General features: G+C 42.2%; 2 protein-coding genes and 1 long non-coding RNA gene across 3 annotated transcripts in view; 2 read left to right on the top strand and 1 right to left on the bottom strand.

Moving 5' to 3' along the window:
• LOC122464077 overlaps positions 1 to 12,445 on the top strand; it is a 61,004-nt gene extending 48,559 nt beyond the window's left edge. Inside the window, exons 2-3 of the long non-coding RNA XR_006287934.1 lie at positions 7,588 to 7,772; positions 12,246 to 12,445. This is a non-coding gene — a long non-coding RNA (uncharacterized LOC122464077). The remainder of the gene's footprint in view (positions 1 to 7,587; positions 7,773 to 12,245) is intronic.
• TMPRSS3 (transmembrane serine protease 3) overlaps positions 1 to 25,407 on the bottom strand; it is a 31,620-nt gene that overhangs the window by 4,629 nt on the left and 1,584 nt on the right. Inside the window, exons 3-11 of the mRNA XM_043538174.1 lie at positions 22,703 to 22,813; positions 21,590 to 21,706; positions 19,012 to 19,135; positions 17,718 to 17,843; positions 16,886 to 16,929; positions 7,793 to 7,958; positions 5,764 to 5,933; positions 3,432 to 3,527; positions 2,146 to 2,288 (exon numbers count right to left, since the gene is read on the bottom strand). Of these exons, the coding sequence (XP_043394109.1) occupies positions 2,146 to 2,288; positions 3,432 to 3,527; positions 5,764 to 5,933; positions 7,793 to 7,958; positions 16,886 to 16,929; positions 17,718 to 17,843; positions 19,012 to 19,135; positions 21,590 to 21,706; positions 22,703 to 22,813 (1,097 nt within the window). The remainder of the gene's footprint in view (positions 1 to 2,145; positions 2,289 to 3,431; positions 3,528 to 5,763; positions 5,934 to 7,792; positions 7,959 to 16,885; positions 16,930 to 17,717; positions 17,844 to 19,011; positions 19,136 to 21,589; positions 21,707 to 22,702; positions 22,814 to 25,407) is intronic.
• The window catches only part of UBASH3A (ubiquitin associated and SH3 domain containing A), a 47,470-nt gene continuing 44,011 nt past the window's right edge, over positions 21,949 to 25,407 (top strand). Inside the window, exon 1 of the mRNA XM_007064420.4 lies at positions 21,949 to 22,099. The gene's annotated coding sequence lies outside the window, so the exon portion shown is untranslated. The remainder of the gene's footprint in view (positions 22,100 to 25,407) is intronic.

The raw sequence follows: 25,407 nt of genomic DNA, 5'->3' as shown, positions 1-25,407 counted from the left end.
TGAAGACTAAACATCCCTAGTTCCCTCAGCCTCTCCTCATAAGTCATGTGTTCCAGTCCCCTAATCATTTTTGTTGCCCTCCGCTGGACTCTTTCCAATTTTTCCACATCCTTCCTGTAGTGTGGGGCCCAAAACTGGACACAGTACTCCAGATGAGGCCTCACCAATGTCGAATAGAGGGGAACGATCACGTCCCTCGATCTGCTGGCAATGCCCCTACTTATACAGCCCAAAATACCATTGGCCTTCTTGGCAACAAGGGCACACTGTTGACTCATATTCAACTTCTCGTCCACTGTAATCCCTAGGTCCTTTTCTGCAGAACTGCTGCCGAGCCATTCGGTCCCTAGTCTGTAGCGGTGCATTGGATTCTTCCGTCCTAAGTGCAGGACTCTGCACTTGTCCTTGTTGAACCTCATCAGATTTCTTTTGGCCGAATCCTCCAATTTGTCTAGGTCCCTCTGTAACCTATCCCTACCCTCCAGTGTATCTACCACTCCTCCCAGTTTAGTGTTATCTGCAAACTTGCTGAGGGTGCAATCCACACCATCCTCCAGATCATTTATGAAGATATTGAACAAAACCGACCCCAGGACCGACCCTTGGGGCAGTCCACTTGATACCGGCTGCCAACTAGACATGGAGCCATTGATCACTACCCGTTGAGCCCGACAATCTAGCCAGCTTTCTATCCACCTTATAGTCCATTCATCCAGCCCATACTTCTTTAACTTGCTGGCAAGAATACTGTGGGAGACCGTGTGAAAAGCTTTGCTAAAGTCAAGAAACAATACATCCACTGCTTTCCCTTCATTCACAGAGCCAGTTATCTCATCATAGAGGGCAATTAGATTAGTCAGGAATGACTTGCCCTTGGTGAATCCATGCTGACTGTTCCTGATCACTTTCCTCTCTTCTAAGTGCTTCAGAATTGATTCCTTTAGGACCTGCTCCATGATTTTTCCAGGGACTGAGGTGAGGCTGACTGGCCTGTAGTTCCCAGGATCCTCCTTCTTCCCTTTTTTAAAGATGGGCACTACATTAGCCTTTTTCCAGTCATCTGGGATCTCCCCCGATCACCATGAGTTTTCAAAGATAATGGCCAATGGCTCTGCAATCACATCTGCCAACTCCTTTAGTACTCTCGGATGCAACGCATCCGGCCCCATGGACTTGTGCTCGTCCAGCTTTTCTAAATACTCCCGAACCACTTCTTTCTCCACAGAGGGCTGGTCACCTTCTCCCCATGCTATGCTGCCCAGTGCAGCAGTCTGGGAGCTGACCTTGTTCGTGAAGACAGAGGCAAAAAAAGCGTTGAGTACATTAGCTTTTTCCACATCCTCTGTCACTAGGTTGCCTCCCTCATTCAGTAAGGGGCCCACACTTTCCTTGACTTTCTTCTTGTTGCTAACATACCTGAAGAAACCCTTCTTGTTACTCTTAACATCTCTTGCTAGCTGCAACTCCAGGTGTGATTTGGCCTTCCTGATTTCACTCCTTGAAGCCCGAGCAATATTTTTATACTCCTCCCTGGTCATTTGTCCAATCTTCCACTTCTTGTAAGCTTCTTTTTTGTATTTAAGATTTGTATTTGTATTTGTATTTGTGATTTATAGATATTGTGAAACACTCCATAGTTCATTACCAATCCTCTGAGTTATCTAGTTTTAGTTTTTCCAAATCTAGTTCTCTTCCAGATTTACACATTTCCATTTCTCACTTGAGTCAGTCAGCAAAGTGAAAGGCTCTTGTTGCTGTATGTTAACCATGGAGTTTCTGCACCTTGCAGCTCTTATGAGCTGTTTTAAGTGAGAACTCTTCACCTTGCCATTGGTTGTGAGCAAGGCACAAAGTGGATGGCACCATGCTTAAGCACATCAGAGAAGTTTGAAAATACCTTAAGTACATTTTTCTTTAGAACTGTAAATTTACCTTCTGCTCTAGCTGGTAAAGTACACAGATTAAAAGAAGGAAGGGAGCCATACTTTCTGAATGCAAACAGTCACAGTATCTCGTATACACACATAATAAGAATCTGCAAATATTTCCTGAGAAAAAGGCAGGGAGTTTTCTCCTGATAATGTATTACTCTTATTTTTACAACCAATGTTAACCAACACAATTGTAGTTAAGAAACTTCCATACCTGGCAGGTGTCCACACCTCCCTTTAAAAAACCTGCACAAAGCATTGAAGAAGTTATGATTCCCCCATAGACGTCCCTGTGATTGCAAACCTTATTAGAAATCAAAGGAACACCAGCAAAATTCATGGTCTCTGAAGTATCACCTGTTTAAAAACATAAATAATGCTCTTTTTTTTAAAGTCCTACAGTTTTTACAGTGCTATTATTTCCTTGAAACCAGTGTCCTATAGTAAAGAACAAAAGTTTAAGGATATGAAGAATTAGCAAGACAAGGATAAAAGAATATGGTTTAAGCTTAACATGATAATACGCAAACAGGAAATCTAGACATCCTGCCACTTGCCTACATTACCCACTAATGAGCCACAGCATATAGCTGTGAAAGTTGTGCATTATGTAGTTCTACAAACTTGACAGCTGATGGTGATATAAAGAACTTTAGAGCAAGTCAAACTATTCATTACAAACAATACTTGTTAATTCAGCCCTCTGTTTAGTTGGCAGATTATTTGAAAATAAGCCTAATTTTCTTTGAGTATATTCATAATTTGTAACTATTGACCAAATTGTTTGGATAAATGGTTTCCACAATAGGTGTTGTTCACAAATTGTGCTTTGACTGTTTGCTGTTCACGTTGTATGGTTGGTTGCCTCTCTCTCTTCCTTTGATTTTCTGAAGGCACCTCTCACCTTGGCTTTACCTAGGTCCCATAGTGTTTCTGCTCTCTCACTGAATTATTGAAACGTTTTAAAGAGGTGACTAATGAACAGTGAGTGCCCTTCCAGTGTGAGTATTCAAAAACGTTCACTTTCATGGAGTGATTCATCCAGTGGTTGATGAATGTGATGACCCCCATGATTCAGAGTAAAGTGAACTCTTGTTCACACATGTTTTCTTTGTTATCCAGCCAGCTCTAAAGTACATCAATGTAGACAATGTACATTGGATCCTTGGAATCATGCTATACTTCCTCTACTTGAGGTTAGAAACAAAGAAACCAATCAAATTAGGTAAATTAATAATACTCTGGGTGGTATTTGGTAGAGACGAAATTTAGCCCTGTGCATAGCCCTACTTTGAGGCTTTAAGTGGTGCATCTGCTTTTTTTGGACCCGCTGCACAGGGGTGAATTTGACCCTAGATTATTCCTATATTTAGGAATAGCTTTGCTTTCCGGATTTTTCTGATGATTTAATGCTGTAACTGCAACTGCCAAACACTGTACTTACTCCACATGACTTTTTTTTAGTGCATATCATTTACAGTGGACATTAAAAATACCCACCTCCTTCTTCTGTGGCTCCCCATCCTGATATCCAGCACATTTTCCCTTCTGGAAAATGTTCACCAAAATTAGGCAGACAAATTGGTTCTATCAGGCCTATTTAAAAAAAAACAATTGCTCTTAAAACATGCAGAGGAAGACCTACATGGGGGTGGGGTGGTACTTGTGTTCATATGTGTATTATTCCATATATCTGATTCTGACCTCCTTGGTAAAATGCTTTGAGATCTACTGATGAAAAGTGCTATTTAAGTACTATTATTATTACATATAAAATAATTGAGTCAGAGCCTCAGCTAGCGTAAATCAATTTACGCTCATGGGGATATGTCTTGAAATGTTTAAAACAAGAAAGTGTAACTTCAGAAAAGCTGTAGCTGCACTAAATGGGGATTTGATAGGAACCGCTCTAAAGCTGCTATAATGCCAGATCTGGAAGGTTGTTTTTTTTAATTATCACTCGGTCTTTACCTCAATGAGAGTTTTATGCCTGAGTAAGGGCTTCGAGTTTTGCTTCGAGGTAAACATGTAATGAAAATCAATCCATCTAAAAAATAGAATAGTCTCCTCCCACACGCAAAATCCAAAACTGCATCTAAAAACAGTATATACCATTTTACTTGCTAAAGTACATATTTAGTAACCTATGTATAAATCATGGGAGCACACCACTGCCCTCTACTGACTAGACTGTCGGGGCTCTGCAAGTGCTTTTATCTTTCTTCAGTCAGCTGAATATATAGGCTTAGGATTTGGGGCATTGAATGTTGTGCGATTTATTTGATGCACTTTACCAGTGAGTGTGGTATCACTGTATGTCGGCAGCTGCAGATCGCGACGTGTTTAAAGAAACTGGCAGTAAGAAAGGAAAGTTTTCATTGCACAAATACTAGTAGCACTCAGGGGCTCACAAACAGTTCAGTTCTCCAGCTTGAATTTGTCTCTGTGCAAAGCATCTGGCAACAAGTGTGTAGCCTTCCAAGTTCCCTTTAGATACATTCCAGCTGTTCTGACCATATTGTGAATACATTTCAGAGATGGTCATGTACTGCAGAATGCTTATAATCTTGATACTATCCTAAACCTTTTTTTTTTTTAAATACGGTAGTTGAGATTTTGAAAAAAACCTGAAACTTAATTTTTATTTAACAGCAGAGTAGATATGGTTTCTAAAGAAGAGCCAATTGGGGAACTAGAAAATATGGAGCTGAGAAGTGACAACATTTGTAGAACTACCCCCATGAAGAAAGGCATCATCTTTGCGGAGATATTTATAGATTATTTGAAAACAGCACGATGCTCTTTATACCAATGGTTCTGTATTTGGGTTCCCCAGCCATGTCAGTTGAAGTTGGCATCCTGATCTGAAAGTTAGAGTGATGTTTGTTTTGTTTTTAATTGAAATGCATCACTTTATTTTAATTGTCTCGATTTTTATTTGAAATGTTAATACTCTTGAAAGGTGCCAGATTCAAAGCCTCGGGTGCTGCCCACTTCCATATATTCACCGAGACATTAGCGGGGGCACCGGCAGCACAAACTTGACACTTCAGTCTCACCCGTGAGCTGGAAGGGTGAGCGGCTAGCTCATTTCTACCAGGGATGGAAAAACTAGTTTGGAAGAATAAGAATAAATGGTTCAGATAAGTAGCTTCCTCTCTCTGTGTGATTTCCAGCAGCCCGCATAGCTTTGATATTCATGTGTTAAAATGGTGGACCACTGTAAGTAGTATATAAATGGACTGGCAATATTTTAAAGACTAGTTTGTGTCTCTTAATGATATTCATTTCCATGTGAATTCGCTAGATTAAGTACAGGATATCTCCTAGTGTTAGATATTTTGGGACTAGTCCATCTATACTGTGCGCCTGACCCAACACCCACTGAAATCAGTGGGACTTTCTCCATTAATTTCAATGGGCATTGAGTCATAGCGTATGAGATGATAAAGTATGAGCAGACAGCTCTGCTTTGCAACTGCTCTGAAGTAGACAGGAGTCTGCCCTTCAAAGTTCAGATCCAGTTTGGATCCAAATCAGAACTTCTCCAGAAGTCTGGCTCGGGGTTCCTGTTATAAGGCCCATTACAGACATACGCCTGAGCTGCAATGTTTGAATGTGGATTGGATCTGAACTGCCCCAAAACTCATTGCGGGCTCCCCATTGAAGGCAACAGGAGTTTTGCACTGACTTCCAGAGGAGCCAGGGTTTCTCCCCAGTGTTCTGATTCAAGCCCATCTGTGCTTCAGAAGCTTTTCTGGTCTGTACCACTAGAAATTACCCCGAGCTTTTAATTTAAAAAAAGAGAAAAAATCAAAGGGGAAAAAATTACCATTGAGAGCAAGTGGTGCTGCCAGCTTCATCAGTGCAATATCATTCCCCATCGCCTTGGGTTTATAATTTCTATGGTATATAATTTTTTCCACTGAATATGGATTAACTGAAGTGTCTGGTTGAGTCACAAAGCCCGCCTGCACGCTCCATGAGCTAGGCAAGTACAAACTGAAACAAAGAGGCAGGAGGGAGAAAACTTTTATAAATGTCAAGTTTTAAAATTGGCGACTGTGCCTGCATGCAAAATTAATAGCTATAGGACTCGGAATATTTATACTCTACACTACTTTTCTAGCTCTCTTTTAATATCTGCCATGTTTTAAACGTCACTTCATAAATAAACATACATACAGTCATAGGCATTGACTCCATGCTCCAGCTCTGGAGCACCCACTGGCAGCCCCCTCCGCCATTCAAATCCTCCCCCCACCCCCCAGCACCTCCCGCCTGCTGTGATCAGCTGTTCAGCGGTGTGCAGGAGAGCCTGTAGGGAGGGTAAGGAGCGAGGGGGACACACACAGGGGAGGGGACAGAATGAAGCTGGGTGGAGCGGGGGTGGGAAGAGGCAGGCGGGGCAGGGGTAGGAAAGGACAGGGGTTTGGGGGAAGGGGTGGAGTAGGGGCAGGGCCTAGGGTGCGGCCGGGGTCGAACATCCCTGGCAACTTAGAAAGACGGCACCTCTGCGTCCAGTGACTAGCTGAGGACACATACATGTATATGTGTATATAGAGATACATATCTCAAATTACGCTAATGCTCTAAAGGCTGCACTGTCTCCCTATCAGTTTGATGCAGTTTAAGATCTTGATTTTCTCTATAAAGACTTATGTGGTTTTGCATCCTGCCTACTTAAAAAACCACCTCTCTCCCTGTGTGACACCAGAGTGGTTGAGATAGTCACTAGATTTATTTAAGAGGGCTAGTAGCATGGCATTTTCAGTGGACAGACCTGCATTCTGGAACTCACTTCTGTCACTAGTTCACCATTATTCATTCATCAGGGCATGCGGTAATCCCAATCTCTTCTAGGATTTAGCCTGTGATGCTAATTATAGGTTAGCTAGATTGCTGGATGGGGGCTCAGGAGATGTGTGTTCAGTTCCTGGCTCTACTACGGATTCTCTGTGAAATATTGAACAAGTCACAAATCCTTAACCTGTGAGTTCCTAGAAGTAAGGATGGGAGCCTTCCGATGCTGGCATGCAAACCAGATCTCTCACTGGGAGACTATTCTCATTACACATAAGGAAGGGGAACAGGTTTAATGTTACTCTAAGAAGAAAAATCTAAGCAAGTCTTTACCCATTTACAGTTTTCACACTAGACTGTAAGCAGTCCTACAATTAACTGATTTTGTACAAGCTAAAATGGTCTCATAAAATAATTTGGAGATTGTGAATATAAGAATCGTCAGGTACAAATTCCTCCTAAATTATTAAGTCTTATGCAATATGTCAAAATGTTCAAACTTGAGTGCCTAAAGTCAGGCACCTAAATGAATACTTAGGCTTGGTTTTTCAAACTTACTAAAGATGACCTCACTGTTCAGAAGAACATGATTTCATGCATGTTCAGAATCTCAGAAAATCAGGCCACTTATTTTAGGATTGATTAGATACCTAATTTCAGGTGTCCCAGGTTAGCAATTTTGGCCTACGGCCTGATTTGTTCAGAGGTACTGTGCACCCACAGTTCTCATTTACATCCAAAGGAGTTTGAGTGTTCAGATCCTCTGAAAATAAGGCCCAATTTCCCAGATGTGACCTCAGATTTTGATGTCACAACAGTTAGACCATTATTAGTGTATGCATTTTTTCAACAGGTGCCCTCTTTATACAGTAACACGTGAGATACTTTCATTGGAAGAAGTAAAATAAGGATAACACTTTGCTCCTGTGCAGAACTGTTCTTCAAAGTCATTTGTCGTTCTGTTTCCTTTATCCTTCCCCTGCATGAAAGCAACTATCCCTCAAGCTGTCACAGCCAGCTATATGAAAGTTAAACAAGGTAAGTTTACTCATACTTACTCATAAACACAGTGGGCTGCTGTCACAATCCACCATGGGGTGATGATGGATCCTCCACACAGATGGAATCCTTGAAATTGAAGGCTGACCTGCCATGGCCATTGCCAGGGCAATGATGCATTTCCACCAACTATACGGGAGGAGTACCTGGACCTAGTACCACACTCTGCATGGATGGGAGAGTATTATAAACATGGTAAGCACAATCCTATCTGTGTGAAACACAACTTTATTCCTTACTTTTTGAATTCCAGCTGTTCTCAGTCCCTTCCATGTCAGACAGTCTTCACAGTAGATGTTCCCCATCCTCCAACTGAAGGCGGACCATGTCTTGGCTCTGAGCCTGGGATTAGGACCACACCTCAGGAAGAACTCCCCAGAATTCTGTGCCTCCAAGCAGTACACACAGCAGGCTCCAGGGCTCCCTTTGGAGCAGAGCTTTCACAGGATTTTTAAAAAGATTTTAATTAAATGTCTCTCAGTAGTTTCTTTTCTCCATCATTGGCTTCAAGGTTGTTCTCCTCAAAACTGCTAAACTCAAAAAAACCCAGAACAGACAAACAACACTCCCCCCGACACACACACTTTCCCCATTCTTTTGGCTTTCTCTCCCCTCAGAATGGTAGACATCCAGCAGGCCACAGGAGCTCAGCTCCCAGTTGGTCTGTGGGTGAGGTCCAGGTTAAGACAGTGGAACAGACCACCGTGAAACCAGTTTCAAGCTCTCCTAAGGGCAAGGTCCCCACCAAGACAGTAGAGCAGGCCACATCAAAGCTCCTTTCACTGAGACCAGACCAAAGACTGCGTTGTAGAGCATTGTGGGTAAAGTTCAAAGTCCCCACTGCCTCTGCCTCAGGTATTGGACCCCTGTTCCCATAACTTGCAGATGAAGCAGGAAAGTTTCACTGGAACCTCCTGAATTTCAAGGGAATGCAAGGCTCCCACATCGCAACCAGGAAGAAAGAAACACCTGCTCACAGACAGGGCTATGCCCAGGTGATCGAGAAGGCCGCAAAGTATCTTCCCTTCCCACAAGTTGCCTGCAACCTTTCTGATACCAATGAGTAATTTGTCCCCAATGGCTCTGGGTCACCCCTCCATTCTTCTTGGTCAGTCAGCCCCCACTCAGCCCAGACCCAGCATCAAGGTATGGGATGATGTGATTCAGATTAGAGCTGGTTGGGAATTTTTTGATGGAAACACTTTTAGTCAAAAAGCACCAACTTATTGAAACCAAAACTGTTTGCAAGAAAGGCTTGGTTTTGACAATTTTTTCAAATAAAAAAGAATGTTGAAATTTTTTTTTTTAAATTGTCAGTGTTCCACTTGGGCATTTTCTAAATGAAAAAAAAAATCTAGTTTTCTGGTTAGAGATGACTTTTTTGTAATTTAAACTAACTACAGTAAAATACATTAAAATGGTTTCATTCTGGTTTTGATATTTTGAAGTTATAGAAACAAAATGTTTCACTTGACCCGCCCCGGAATTCTTTTTGGGAATTAGATATTTCAGCCTAATTTGCAACTGGAACATCTTTTGATATCTCAAATTTTTTCACAGAACAGGAAAACAGTTCCCCATCCAGCTCTAATTCAAATCCCCTTACATGTGAGATGGACCTACCTCCTCTCCTTTTCCAGCCTCCAGGGGTTCCATAAGCAACAATAAAATGGATATGATTTTCCTAAGGGAGGCATGTGGGATACATGCCTGCAGACTGTCCTTTCAATCTCCCTGGTAACGCACTCTCCCCTCACAGGCTCCCTCCCCCTTGGTCTCAGGGGTTTGGCTGAGGGACTGGTAAAGGATATTGCTCACAATCAGGAGAGAGTCTCCCCTCTAGATCCTCTAAAGAGAAGGAGAAATCTCTACAGATGGGACTTTGAGCAATATATCTCAGATTCTTAGCTAAGCATGCAGAATTAATCACAAAGGGGTGTTTATCTTCATAGGTGTTTCTATTTTTAGAAAATGAAACCAAAGGGGGAAAAAAGCCTTGAAAAGTTGAAGAGCGGTATAATTCTTCCTCACCTCGCTTATGAGGGTGTGATTAAGGTGAAGTGGGAATTCCCTATAAAGACATACCTATACCTAAGGACTCAAAGATCTTCATAACTCTGCTTAATGTTAGGCCTGCTTCAGTTTCTTAGTAAAGGGCATTGTCATATCATCTGAGAGATTAGTCCTGCCAAACCCACAGAAAGGAGAATAAGATCATCACTCAGTCTAAACTTGGATACAAAAGCCTCAGCCCATAACATATTGGCTACAGTCTCTTATTATGAAGATCATGCTCAACTGGGAGGCCATCTTGAGCCTGCACAAAACAAAACAGGAAGAAAAACATGAGAAAATTGCAGGCTAACATTGATATTCTTCCAAATATTTTGTTGGTAAGCGCTTTGGGGAGCATGAAGACAAAGCAGCCACTGAGGCATTAGACAAGGGAATAAGTTCCACCCTACTTCCAGTGAGAATTTCTGAACTACCTTGTCTAGGCAGGTGTTCCCTTTGAACCTGCTGCTCCTCCAGGTTCCAGTGTAGTGATTACCCATTAGGAGGATGCCGTTGCTGCCTTTCCTGAGACCAATGCTGGGAGTCTACGGAAAAGTATCAAACCCCAAAAGCTTCTTTTGGGGCTCTCAAGTCTGAGCAGATTTATCCCTCCCCCACCCCATGAGGGGTGCTTCAGGGTGGGCCCTCATCTGGGAGTGAACCACTTCACAAAGCAAGTGCTGGAGTCAGGAAAGGATATCCAACAGAACATACTCTTATTCCCCAAACTCAGGTTTACTCTTTTCCCCAAAGGAAATTAAAATATATCAACATTATCAACGAGGCCATCTGTAATATCAGAAGATGAAGGTGCAATAGTTCATCTCCTATGCATTGGGACAATAGTGTTAGCCAATACGTATATGTTATGTTGACCAAATTATATTATGTTTTTCCCACAATACTGTTCACTTCTGCTCACTCACATCAAGATATATGTCCCACAGCTTTGGGAAAGCCAGCTTTAGGCTCTGAAATATATGAAATCTATCAAAGACAAAATATATTCATTCTGTGTCCTGTTAGAAGTTGGTAGTTACTTTCACAGATAACTGGATTAAATTAATTAAAAACTGGCTAACTGATGGATCTCAACATTTAATTGTAAACAGGAAATCATCATCAATTGGGTGTGTTTCCAGTGGGGTCCCACAGGAATCGGTTCTTCACCCTATGCTATTTAACATCTTTATCAATGACCTGGACGAAAACATAAAATCATCACTGGTAGAGTTTACAGATGACACAAAAATTGGGGGAGTGGTTAATGATGAAGAGGCCCCATTAATTGATTCAGAGCAATCTGGATTGCTTGATAAACTGGGCACAAGCAAACTGTGTATTTTCATACAGCTAACTGTAAATGTATATATCGGGGGACAAAAAAGCCCAGGATGAAGCCCAGGATGCTTATAGGATGAAGGACTCACTGGTAAGCAGTGATTCTGAAAAAAGATTTGAGGGTCCTGGTGAATAATCAGCTGAACATGAGCTCCCCGTGTGTGCTGTGGCCAAAGAGCTAATGTGATCATGGGATGCATAAACAGGGGAATATGGAGTATGAATAGAGAAGTTATTTTACCTCTATTTGGCATTGGTGTGACTGCTGCTGGAATACTGTGTCCAGTTCTGGTGCTTTCAGTTCAAGAAATATGTTGATAAGTTGGAGAGAGTTCAAAGAAGAGTCACAAGAATGATTAAAGGATTAGAAACCATGCCATATAGTGATAGACTCAAAGAGCTCAATCTATTGAATTTAACAAATAGAAGGTTAAGGGGTTTGATTACTTGATTACCATCTGTAAGTATCTACATAGGGAACAAATATTTAATGGGATCTTCAATCTAGCAGAGAAAAGTATAGCATGGTCCAATGTCTGGAAGTTGAAGCTAGGCAAATTCATACTGGAAAGAATGTGTAAATTTTTAACAGTGAGAGTAACTAACCATTGAAACAGTTTACAAAGTATTGGGGTGGCTTCTACATCACTGATGATTTTTAAATCAAAATTGGATGTTTATCTAAAAGATCTGCTCTAGGAACTATTTTGGAAAATTCTTTAGCCTGCATTATACAGAAGGTCGGACTAGGTGATCTCAATGGTTCCTTCTGGCCTTGCAATGTAGTATCCAAAACAGAGATAAGGAAAGGTACGTGGTACCAGAAAAACAAGAAAACAAGCTAATTGGTAAATTTTAGTCTTGGGTGATATACAGAGTGCTTTTAGCTCATAAACAGCTATGATATAAATAATAGGTAGGTTTGGGGGACATATTTTGGAGCACACCTTCTGTGTAAGGGGGACTGAATGCTGGGAGAACTGCTACCCAAAAGGGCTGATAACATATTAACTCTTTCCTTTCTGTATTGTACTGCTTTGTCTTTATAAACCCCAGATGGTGCTCCATCCTCCTAACTGGCCATTAGGCTACTGCGACAGTGGCCGGAGCCCTGGACCCTTTAAATTGCTGCCAGAGCCCCGGGCAGTGTGGAAGGGCTGGCTGGAAAGGCTCACCCCCAGCTCATCCCTTTTACCCGAGGCTCTGCCCCTTCTGCCTGAGGCCCTGCCCCTTCCAGGGGCCCATAGCCGGGCCCCCATAGAAGTAAGACATTTATGTTACTTTCACCCCTGGCCTAGAGGGAGTCAGGTCTGATGAATCAGAACCAGCAAAGGAAAGGAGAGCTTCTTGGGAGAGAGTCTGCATGGATCAGAAAGTTCTGCAGATCCTGGGAAGTGGGAGGAGTTGGTTAGAAGGCCAGTGGAGGGGCTACTTTGCTGACTGTCCCATGCTAGGGAGCCAGTGGTGGGAGGCTGAAAAAGGCTGAAAGCTAGAAGCCAGTGTAGGGGCTAGCCATCTGACCTGCCTGAGCCAGAAAGCCAAGGCCAGAGAACCATGAAGCGGCCTGAAGGCTGAGAGCATTTGGTGTTGGGGGTGGGGGGAAGGGAGGGGACGGTACCTGCTGGGTCTCAGAGCCAGAGAGCTGAAGATGGAGGGAGAGAGGTCTTAAGAGTGAGGAAGAGGTGTGGTGATGGATGCCAGAGCTGTACTGAGCACTGGAGTGTAGTGAATGATTCTAGGATGTAGTGAAAGATGCTGAGGTTGTTTGTGATGTACTGTTGGGACTATGATTATGGGACACGGGTAATGGTTTCTATGCACAGGGCTTTCGTTTGTAATTAACCCACCCCACAAGGGCTATCTTTATACTCAGATAGACTGGTTGTGAATTAGTGGGGACTCTGATGGAGGGGAAACTGAGGCAGGTGTATGGCATGGCATGGCATGCTGGCAGAAGGTGCTCCAATCAGGACCACCCTAGCACACTGCCCCACTTCATGAAACTTAGAGAGAATCATAGATAGTTGCATTTGCTGAATAGTGGAGCCTATTTTAAGAACAGAGCTGTTTGGCTTTAGAAGAAGAAAAGGGATGACAGATGGTATGTTCATTGTTAGACAGCTGGTGGAAAAGAAGCTGGAGGGAAATGTCAAGCATAGTTGGACAATCCTTGATTTGGAGAAAGCATTTGAAAAAGTACCATACCTAGGAGACTGCTGGTGCCCCTGCTACAATTTGGGGCACTGGAAGATCTTAGGGTACCAGAGGATTTTGTCCAGATGGCAGTGGGTTTGTAGGATGGTTCCATGACAAAAGTGCAGACACCTTTCAGTGTAATAGAGGGTTTCACGGTTAAGGCTGGACTACACCAGAGATCACTGCTTTCTTCATTACTATTCATAATTGTGATGTACTTCATAAGTAAGCAAATCCAAGAGGAAGGTGGTACAAAGTTGATCTATGCAAACAATATTGTGCTAATGGCCAGTAGTGAAGACAATTTGGTCCAAGTGACTGATGCTTGGAACAGGGAACAGAGAAAATATGACCTCAAAATGAGTAAAGAAAAGACAGAAGTCATGTGGACAACTTGCGGAGAACCAACACAGATGAATATCAACATCAAGAGCCAAGGCCTAAATCAGATTTCTGCATTTAAGTATCTTGGGGGCTCTTTAACAGCAAATGGAGAGATCAGCAGAGAACTGCAAGCAAGGATGCTGAATGTGGGGGAAGTCTGATGCAGGATAAGTGAAGTGATTTATAATAAACAGATGCTCAGACTACTTAAGGGACAACGATACAAAACCTGGGGAAGAGCAGATCGTCTGTACAGATCAGAGACATGGTGACCAAAGAGAGAGGCACTTGAGAAGTCTTGACACCATTGAAATGAGTTATTTGAGGGCAGTGAGAGGAGGACATTGCTGGACCATGAATAAAATGATGTAATTAGGAGTGAGACCAAGGTCTGCGATATCAGAGAAGTTGCCATAGAGGAATCTGAGATGGTATCGGCATGTACAAAGAATGGATGAAGGGAATCCCATTAGGGAGGCATTTAAGAGTAGAATTCATAGGTGGAAAACAAGAGAAGAGCCAAGAAAATGGTTGAAACACTGTGTACAGGAAGATGCAGTGAATATGGAATGAATGTTCGACCAGCAAGCTTGGAAAAGACAGGTATGGCAACCTGACCCTAGCTAGCTGGGAAAAGGGGGAGAAAATATCTAGACTCCTCTATGACTTGGGTAGGATGTGGCTGAAGGAGAAGACATTTCTTGTTCTATGGACCATCACACTCCCTCCTTCATTTGCAGCAGATAGTTCCTCGGGAACATGAGGTGTATATATAACTGTTGAAAGGGGAGAGAACTTTCAGCATTATTGAGAGAAGTAGCCTTGTTCTTGTCTTGGGGAGAAGTTGTGTCTCTCTTTCTCAGAATTCTATGCCAAGAAGGAAAGTCAGGGTTGGCTGGCTCAGCAAGACACACTTAAAACCAATGGAATTCAATCTAGACCATCCAGCCTTTTGACATATCACAGGCCAGGCGTGAAGCCTAATGATGAACCTATTTGCATCCAAGACCAGCTGGAAAACCAAAAGAGGTACTACATGAGGAAGAGACATTCAAAAACAGAGGCTGTGGTCCCCTTATCTCAGAAGTAGGCTAAAAGGCCTCCTTTATATCTTTCCACCCCCTGCCCCTGCCACTGAGAGTAAAGATGGTAAAGGAGATGATGAAGGTATAAGCCACTGTGAAAATAATCACCACCTCATTAACCCTCAGGTCCTGGTTCTCAGACCTGATTTAAATGTAACTGAAACCTCTTCTCAAACTGCCAACACATGTACAAACAAAACACAGTCCAACCAGGACCTAGCTTAAACTAAAATCCAGTCCTGCCTAACTCATCAGCAGAAAGGAAGGAGCTACAGTCATTCTAAGAAGGTAACGAACATCCTTCTACCGTCTTGGTGGAAATTCTGTCTGATGTCTATGCATCACTTGGATTTAGATGTTGGTGTTACAAGGGACACACATCAGGGCAAAGCCAGCTGAAGCAAAGGACTTTCTAGTCTTTTTACAAGATGACCTGACCATGAGGCTCAAGAACAATGCTTTTTGGAAAGACAAGTTAGTGACTGCAGGCATATTGCACTGTAAGAAACCCATGAGAATCTCGTATTACTGTCACATAACTGATTCTTGAAGACTAACTATTCTTATCAGTTCTCTGGCAATATGCAGATTCGTGTCATGATCTTAATTGATGTACTATACATCCTAATTGAAACCATATTTCAGCTTCACAGTTGGTAGGTCTCTTCCTTTTGTCACTGAAAATATCTTTTGGCTATTTGCCACCTCTTTGACAGGGGATTTTGGAGCTCGGTGTGCTCTCAATGAAACACTCTGTCAAATATGGTAATTAAGGAGGCCTCGATCCACAAGATTATCAACCCAAGGTCAATGCAATCTTCTTCATATAATAGGAAGTGGTATTGTTGCCCTCCTGGTTGAATCCAAACATCTTAAGGAAGTAGAGAAGTTAGATATGAGCAGAGCTTAGTGCGGAATAAGGACTATATAGCAGAGGCATTCAAAGCCTCAGGTACAACTCTTCTCATTATTATACACTCAGTGAAAAGAATAGTGATTTTGTGGAGTGGAGAGCTCACACTCGTCTTATGCAGAGGTTTGAAAGAGTCCTACAGAATCTTCCATCCACATTTTCTCCAACACTATCAGGGCAAAATCCTTATCCCAGGTGATGCAGTGTTTGATAGAATGTTATGGAAAGGGGTGCCCCAATAACTTTTAAATTCCTTTTCAGTTCCTCATGGGTAAGTTGAATCCTGCCTCCCTTCCAAGAGATGATGTATTGCTTTCTGCATCCCACTGTGAAGACTGACATGGAGGGGTCTGGAAAAGGAAAATTCTGTCTTACCTGTGAATTTTCATTTGAGGGTGCACCATGTCAGACAGCCTGACCCTCCCTCAGAGGATTGCATTATGTCCAATTTTTTTTCTGGCTATTGCTCACTTTTCAAGTAGTTTGGAAAGGGAAGGAGGGTGCTTCTCTAGGAAATCCCTAAATTTCATTTCAAGGCTCTGTTGCAGATGGTTTGAATTGAATAGCACTTTTAAACTTATATAGTATTTTTCAGCTTTGGATGCTGTTAGAGTGAACACTTCCTGAGGCGCGGTTACACACCCATGCTTAGAGCGAAGTCTGGTCTGCTTCTATTTGCCATGGAAATGGAGAAGGTCCCACTCTAAAGACTCTCTGACATGGAAGGTCCTAGAATGAAAACTCACAGGTAAGACAAAAATTTCCTCTCCCCAGTGACAGTTAGGTGGAGTTATAATATCCATCCACTGACTGAACACATTCAGTATCCTTAAAGATTTGCTTCCTCGCTTGCACGTAAATCCTCCCCATATATGCTCCCATGCCCCATCACTTGCCTCCTCACCCCACATCTTCTTCTCTGCCCTTTTATAATTCCTTCCTTGAAACTTTATTTACAGAAAGCAGTTCTTCCTGGACTTCACAAAAACACTACTCACTGTTTACAACGTGGCAATATACTCCTGGATTTTCTTAGATTCATTCCCCACACATTAGCCAACTGAATGTAACTGAAGATAGTTTTTGATCTGTTACTTTTAATTTTCACAAACACTTACCCAAACATTTTAGGATGATTACTTTGCCTGCAGTACACTCTTCTCTAAGATGAAAAGACATTAGTATTAGTTCCTAAGCATGCTCTTTGGTTTCTCAAATTTCAGGGATCAAGGCCGGCTTTTGGGCCGATTCCCCCGAATCGGGCCCCGCGCCTAAGAGGGCCCCGCGCTGGAGCCTTTTTAAGTTTTACTCACCCGGCGGTGCTCCAGGTCTTCGGTGGCGGGTCTTCAGTGCCGCCGAAGGCCCGGAGCAAGTGAAGGACCCCCCACCGAAGTGCTGCCGGGTGAGTACAAGCAGGTGTTCCAATCGGGCCCTGCACTCCCTAAAGCCGGCCCTGTCTGGGATATATATCTGGTTTCATATTTAGGGTCTAATTAAAAGAATAGACACTGAATGTTGTGTGAGTGTGCATATATATTTGCATGCAGAAATACCCTGTATGTGTAGGTATGTGCATTTGAATGAGTACATACATCTCAGAATATATCTACAGATGTACAAAGGGCCTGATCCAAAATCCACTGAAGTCAATTGGCGTCTTTAGTTTGATTTTAATGGGCTTTGGATCAAGCCTCTAATATACATGAACTCTCATTCTTTGGGGAACAAGTAATGAAGCTGCCACTGAACCTGAGTCTCTGCTGTATAACAGCATGAAACACTTATGAAGGCCTACACGTCTGAGAAAAGGTGTAACTTATTGAGAAAATAAGCTAACAAACTTAATCTATTAACAATTCTTATTCCATTACTTAGACCATTTCTATCACCATATATACTCTGATTTGCTCAGTAACTTTTCTCAATTTAACTAAACAATCTGAAACATACCTTAAGTATGATGCATTTTGTAAGGCTGTCACTTGGTCAGCTGATGACCAATGACTGACAGAAACAAAATGTCTTTGAAACTCCTCTTCGATTGCAGCCACAGACAGGTAACCAGAACTTATATAACTGAAAAAACAAACAAACAAACTAATCATAAACTCAGCTTGCTGATACAGAATTTTCAATAATACTTTTAAATGATTCAGTGGGTTATTACTAAAAGATTCAAAGTAGTAAATATATCAGTGTGATACTAACAGCATATGAAGCAATACAGTCATCTCTCACAAAGGAGGCTATTTGCCTTATCATGCCTGCAAGGAACTGCCATTAATATGTATGGAAGTAACACACACTGAGAACAGAACAGACTCCCTAATTTGGCAGAGAAAATAGGTTTTACTTCTAATTTTGTACTGAGCTTTTTATCTTTAGTTGGTCAGTACATTTTCTGTAACACTAACATACATTTCTTCTTCTCCCTCTAAAAAAAGACTTAGTTTTTATAGTAGAGGAGGTAAAAAAATTGTAACAAGTTTTTTTTATTCAACAAATTTTGCTTTTCTTTCGGTTTACAAATTTTCCTAGAGAAGAGTGTGAATTTTTTTTTTAATTTCTTCAAATAATTCTTTCTCTGTAGATCATTTGTGACTAGCTCATTCTGAACAGTGGTTACTGAAATTCAAGCTGTTTTGGTTATACTTAACTGGACACTAAATCACTTGATGTTTATGTACCGATCAGATATGTGTATATTTTCGAATCAGTTCGCTGGTGCAAATACTCACTTATTTTCAAATTTTACCTTTAATAAATATTCTCCAATAGTCACTTAATTTTTTCAGTTTCCATCAAGTGAACACATTTGCTAGGATATTCATGGGAAGCAAACACAGAAGGGGTGGGAACACAATCAAAGTGAGTTACTTTAAAAGGTGAATCAAGATTCCAAGGAAACCTTTCTCTGTATTTTCCCTAGCTCTAGGCTGAAGTTTGTTGCATGTGATCTGACTGAATAGAGGTGGACAGTATCTGCTGCATTACAGCTTATAGGAAATATCAGTTCAGTGAAAAAACATTTTGTGGTGAAATTTGAATCTGGAAGTGAACATTCCAGCAGCATGGCATAACAGGCTCTTATTTCCTGAATGAAGCTGGTCTGTGCAGTAGATAGAGCTTTCTCAGGGGGTGAGTCCAAGCCTGGCAAGAATTCCTGCAGGAACTAAGTAGCCCTTCCCACCAGAGAAGTTTATTTAAAATGTCATTTAGAGACTCCCACATTTTTATTCAGTACCTTGAGAAACCTAAGCGTTTACATGTAGCATTTCCATTCTCATCGTTCCAGTCATCTGAGCAGACAGTCCTCCAGGAACCAAAAGTAAACACCTGAAGCACTGCCTTCTTTCCACTCAGCCTGACTGAGGGATTCAGAAAAACATGAAAAGCGTCAATAAGAAATTAATAAAAACCACTGAGAAATCTATCACGTACAAAACAATGTAAGAAAATCACCATAGCTTCTATATCTCTTGGTTCATTCTGTCTGTGTTACTTGTCTCTTCTGAACACTTGTTTCTTTGAGATAACTCACCTGTATCTTTTTCCAAATAGAAAATTGATTTTCCTTTACCTTCATCACTACTTGACAATATACCAAGGGACACCCAGCAAATGAAGCTTCACCAGTGCAGCCTGACATACCTGGCAAGTCCCCACATAAATAGACATGGATTCAGAACATTTTTGCCAGAATTCTAGCAGTAATAGAGAGATTACTAGCCTGACTTTCAGAGTTTCTTGGTGAGTGAATGCCATTTTAAATCAATGGGAGATGCATGTGCTCAGAACCTCCGAAAATCAAGCCCTAGCTGAGTAACTTTGAAGAAAGTAATTAAAAGTAATTGTTGCTATATTAGCAGCATGACATAGTTGTAGGAACATAGTTGTTGGACATGCCTGATCATCACATCAAGCCTGATCTCCCAAGGATCCCTTTGTGGAGATCTCTTTGCATTATCACCTCTGATGGAAGGGATCTTGGGGACTGTGGAGGGAAAATGGAGATACAACGTTGGGAGCTGCAGTGCTCCCTCTACAGGTCACCAGCCATGAGCCAGCACAACTCCCGCTGAGGCAGTGCTTCTAAAGCCTGGGTTCTATGGGCTGGTTAGCAGAAGATTCAGAGTGGGCCCAGAGGGAGATAATACAGCTTGGAGTTGATTTACTTCCTGACCAGATTTTCATGGAGAAGTCCCACATACTGTGTACAATTCTGCTCTCCCATGTTTAAGAATGATTAATTCAAACTGGAAGAGGTGTAGAGAAGGGCTACTAGGATGATCTGAGGAATGGAAAACCCACCTTATGAGAGGAGAGTCAAAGAGCTTGGCTTGTTTAGCCTAAGTAAAAGAAAGCTGAGGGGAGATATGACTGCTCTCTATAAATACATCAGAGGGATAAAGACCAGAGAGGGAGAGGAGTTATTTAAGTTAAGACCCAATGATGACACAAGAACAAATGGATATAAACTGACTATCAACAAGTTTAGGCTTGAAATAAGGCAAAGGTTTCTAACCATCAGAAGAGTGAAGTTCTGGAGAAGCCTTCCAAGGGGATCAGTGCGGGGGAAAATACCTAACTGGCTTCAAGACTGAGCTTGATAAGTTTATGAAGGGGATGATATGAGAGGACTGCCTACAAGGGCAGGTAACCAATCTGCGACTGCTAGTAGCAGATATCTCCAATGGCTGGTGATGGGACACTAGATGGGGAGGACTCTGAGTTACTACAGAGAATTCTTTCCCAGGTGTCTGGCTAGTGGGTCTTACCCACATGCTCAGAGTCTAACTAATCACCATATTTGGGGTCAAGAAGGAATTTTTCCTCAGTTCAGATTGGCAGAGACCCAGGGGTTTTTTTGCTTCCTCTGCAGCATGGGGCACAAGTCCGTTGTAGGTTTAAATTAGAGTAAATGGTGCATTCTCTGTAACTTGAAATCTTTAAATCATGATTTGACAACTCCAGTAACTCAGCCAGAGGTTGGAGTCTATTACAGGAGTGGGTGGGTGAGGTTCTGTGACCTGTAATGTGCAGGAGGTCAGACTAGATGATCACGATAATCCTTTCTAGGCTTGAAGTCTATGAGTCTAATAGATCCAGGGATGATGCTGTAGAACACAACACGTCCCCTGCTTCATCCATTCCTTTCCCCAGTACTGCCCCATGGTCTGCAGAACTCCAGCTGAGGAGAATTCACATGGGAAATGGCAGAGCAGAGGCAACATACCCCCCACACTTTCAAGTGGAAAGGAGAGATCAAGGCCTGGATCAGTGTATTATTAGCTGGTTCCAAAATGTTAAGATTAACTTTTCATTCTCTTACTGGCAGGCTGAAAAATGAGAAGGGCAAAACTTTTCTAAAATTGTGTACATGGTTTAGGATTCCAAATCATTAACAAAATAAACAGCATGTAAATGATTCCAAATTACAAATCCACTTATTTGAAAATCAGTCCATCTTTCCCTCACTACCTACTACTGAAATTAGGGTTCTAATTTTCTCCTCAGCTGTTGAAAACATCACAATCAGCTACTATAAAACAGCACAGGAAGGCCCTATTTAAAATAGTTGTGTGGCACCAGAACTTGTTACAGGGAAATGTTGGAATCTTGAATACATGTGTCACATGCGTGGCAGCAAGGTCAGTCACTGCTCTGAGCTCTCACGCCATCTTGTTGTGCGTCACTCAATTATTCATTTCTCTCTTTCCATCTCTCCCTTGAAGTCTTTATAGCACACATTTTGCTATAACATGCCAAACGCTCTGCTGCCAAGAAGAGTTAGAAGTGACCCATAATAGAATAAAAATTACCGCAGCTGTATTCATCTTCTCCTCCTTTACAGTTAAAGACACCATCACACCTCGCTGATTGCTGGATACACTTGAAGGACGATCTGCATCGAAACTTCCCAGTGCAGTTGTACTGGACTGCCAGAAATTAAAGAGAACACACTAACATGAACACAACAGGATAGTAATTTGTGTGCTTGAAGTATTTTTTTTCTTACTTTGATTATATAGCCCCACTTTTGTGTTGTTTGTGAAAAGACAACCCTCGAATTCTAGGAATGCTGAACTACAATCTGGAGGTTGCTACACAATGCTGTTAAATTTATCCATTGGTAATGGCAACTATAGTGAAACAGCATTGTTGTCAATTATGGCTCCTTTCCAACTTCTCTAATCCCCAGTTTATGTTTCATTCTAGGGAGAGTTTCTGGGTCTGGTATACATGACTGACTCGGATCAGCAAAGAAGGAAAGGAGAACCTCCTCAGAGCTGCAGTGCTGAGTTGTTTCCTCCAACGTGTATCTCAGCCTTGTAAGTCTGTGAATTTTCTGTGTGTGAAGGTTTTGCTCTACCACTAACAAATTCTGTGTCTGCACTTGTGCAGGTGTTACCTTTCAGTTGCAACTAAGCTCATTCTTTTTCCTGTTCCCATCTTTTTGGGTTGGGGGAAAGGACATTAGAGCACTCAAACACAATGTCAGTCTTTTGTTAGTATATATGAGAAACATACAGGACAAATATGGCATTGTCTGAAGCCATATCTAGTCGTTATTCCTCAAGCACACAGGCTGCTTAAATGTTTGGGGTTTTTTGAATGGGGATCATTTTGTTGAATCACTGACGTCTGTGTTTTCAGTCAGTTATGTCTTCAATTACAGTATTTGCCTTTAAAGTTTCTTAGTGTTTCAGGTTTCCCAGTGTGTGAGTGAGGGTTATGCCAATGGTTTCTCTTGTGTGCCATATCAATTTTGTTCATACAGGTAAATAAAATTTCAAGTCATCACACCAAAAGGATGTTTTACTTCAGTAAACTATTTTGGTGGCAGTTTAATTCCATTCTCAGTAAGAGACTCATGAAAAATTAAGTGCTTGAATGGTTAATTGAGAACCTAATAAATAACTAATTGTACTCACCACCCAGGCCAATGGCAACTGCTAGGATTACTACAAGTAATAAAACAAGGATAAATGGAAGAAATCTTAGGGAGACTAAAACATGGCACTTCGAAGATGGCTGGGTAGCTCCTAGAAACCAAAAAGAAAAGTGAGAAACAGCTGCTTCTATGAAATATTCACACTTGGATTTTCAGTGAAAACATTTTTAAAATTTAAAATAGACTCAAGTAGTAACAGCTCCGTTCAATTTTATGGTATGGCCTGATCCTTTGAAGCGCCGACTAACTTGTGTAAGGAGTTGAGAGCACTTGGAGCCTTGCAAAGGGTGGCTGCACATTAGGACTGGATCCATAGCCCATTGAAAGCAAAGGAAAGACTCCCTTTGCCTTTGATGGGTTAGAACAGGGCTGGGCAAACTTTTTGGCCTGAGGGCCACATCTGGGTATGGAAATTGTATGGCGGGCAATGAATGCTCACGATATTGGGGGTTGGAGTGCGGGCTCTGGCTGGGAATGCGGGCTCTAGGGTGGGGCCAGAAATGAGGAGTTCAGGGTGTGGGACAGGGCTCCAGGCTGGGGCAGGGAGTTGCGGTGCAGGGGGGGGTGAGGGCTCCAGATGGGGGTGCGGGCTCTGGGGTGGGGCTGGGGATGAAGGGTTGGGGATGCAGGAGGGCGCTTCGGGCTGGGACTGAGGTTTTGGAGGGTGGGAGGGAGATCAGGGCTGGGGAAGGGGGTTGGGACGCGGGAGGGGGGCAGGGATGCAGGCTCTGGGTGGCGCTTACCTCAAGCAGCTCCCAGAAGCAGCAGCGTGTCCCCCCTCCAGCTCCTATGTGGAGGATCAGCCAGGCGGCTCCGCATGCTGCCCTGTCTGCAGGTGCTTGGGACAGGGGCAGCGTGTGAAGCCCCGGCTGCCCCTACACGTGGGAGCTGGAGGGGAGGACATGCTGCTGCTGCTTCCGGGAGCCGTGCGGAGTGTGGCAAGCCCCAGACCCCGCTCCCCAGTGGGAGCTTGAGGGCTGGATTAAAATGTCAGGAGGGCAGCATGTGGCCCCCAGGCCGTAGTTTGCCCACCCCTGGGTTAGAATCAGGTCGTTGGTGAGTGGTTAGGCTAAGCCCCACTGAACTCAAAACTTGACTTCTAAACCTTCTGGTTTTCATGATCAGGAAGATAAAAAGTATACATCTCTCTCTAAAGAGTTAGATGAGTCTGAGAAAAGAAAATTCAAAATTGTTTATATAAGCAAACCTGAATAAAGTGTAGGATCTACTGAGAATTTTAGAATAGATTATAAAACTCTCAAATGGAGAAATACAATTCTCTTCAAAGAATTAATGGCTCTGAATGTCACTTTTATGAAAACTTCTGCCAAAAACGACTTCTGAATCTCTCCCGTATCAGCTTAGTACTTCTGACACTCACTGCTACCATCATCTCTGGCTGGATGCTACATTGTGTGCTGCATTCGGGACAACTGAAATCCAGTGAAGAGGAAGGAGGTGGTATGGCTCCACTTGTGACAGTGAGGAAGTGTCTAGCTGCAGCACACTGCATTTCCTAAAGTCTGAAGAATAAAGATTCAGAGCAAAGACTGGAAGTGAATAAGAGATGCTAAAAATTGAAACAGAGGCAGGACAGAATCAAGAGAAGGACAAAATTGGCCGGTGTTTTGGAAGAGATGATAGACAGGCCCACATATAAAGGAGATGGCAGAAGAAAGCAAAAGTACAGGGCAAGAATAAAGCTCTAGATCTTTGGCTTTTGAAGCAAGGCTAATTGGAGCAATAGAGTTAGAAATATAGGTGTAGAAAACTGAACCAAAAATTAGAAGCAATTTTTGCAAATTTGAGCCTCATTGCCTTGGTCAAAGTCACACAGTCAATCAATGGTAGAGGCAGGAATAGAGACCTAGCCTATTCCTGTGAAATGGATTAAAGAACAGGAATCCATAGCAGTGGATCAACAAGAGAGGCAACAGTTTCCACTGAACATGTGGATGGCTTTGGGGGGGCGGGGGGGAATTATTCCGATTTCATACACAAAGGCCAAAGCAACTGTAAATAATGGAAATGTGCCATTTACATATACAGGAGGTCTTCAGTTTTGATTCATGCAGCTATGCCCACCCTACCCCTAAACTTACCTTTGAATTTTGGATTTGCAAAAACTTGAAGCTCAGACAAAACTGCTGAGTTTCATCCAGTTTCACTCAAACCTGTTCAGTAGAAATTGAGCGAATCTCTTAGACAAGCAAAATGTGAAATCAGGAAATGTTATCTGGTTTCAGGTGTCATAATGAATAATTTGCAGCCGTCTTAGTTAAATAGTCTGTATAAATTAATATTGCTTTACCTATGACCTTAGGTCTGATTCTGCTCCCACTGAAGTTAATGTGTGTTTTGTCACTGGTTTCAATGGGAACAAGATCAGGCCCATAGAATGTAACCAAAATGCATACTCTGCTATCTGTGACCTACTCTACTGCATTGCCTTTTTCTAATGATATGGATTTCCAGACTTGGAAGGTTTCATATCAAACATTCAAAATTGTGTCATATCTGAAGTAAAAAACAAATAATCTACTACCTGGATGAAACTATACGAATAATGCAGCCTTGCAAAAGTGTCATGGAAACATATCCGCCCAGGCAAAAAATGTCCTCACCCACTCTCACCCTGATGAAGCTAGTGAAAAAAATAAGTGCTACTTTCTCACTAATAAAAAA

This window comes from Chelonia mydas, chromosome 1 (assembly GCF_015237465.2).
Source record: "Chelonia mydas isolate rCheMyd1 chromosome 1, rCheMyd1.pri.v2, whole genome shotgun sequence".
Classification (NCBI taxonomy): domain Eukaryota; kingdom Metazoa; phylum Chordata; order Testudines; family Cheloniidae; genus Chelonia; species Chelonia mydas.
This window is presented reverse-complemented; position numbering and strand designations above follow the sequence as displayed.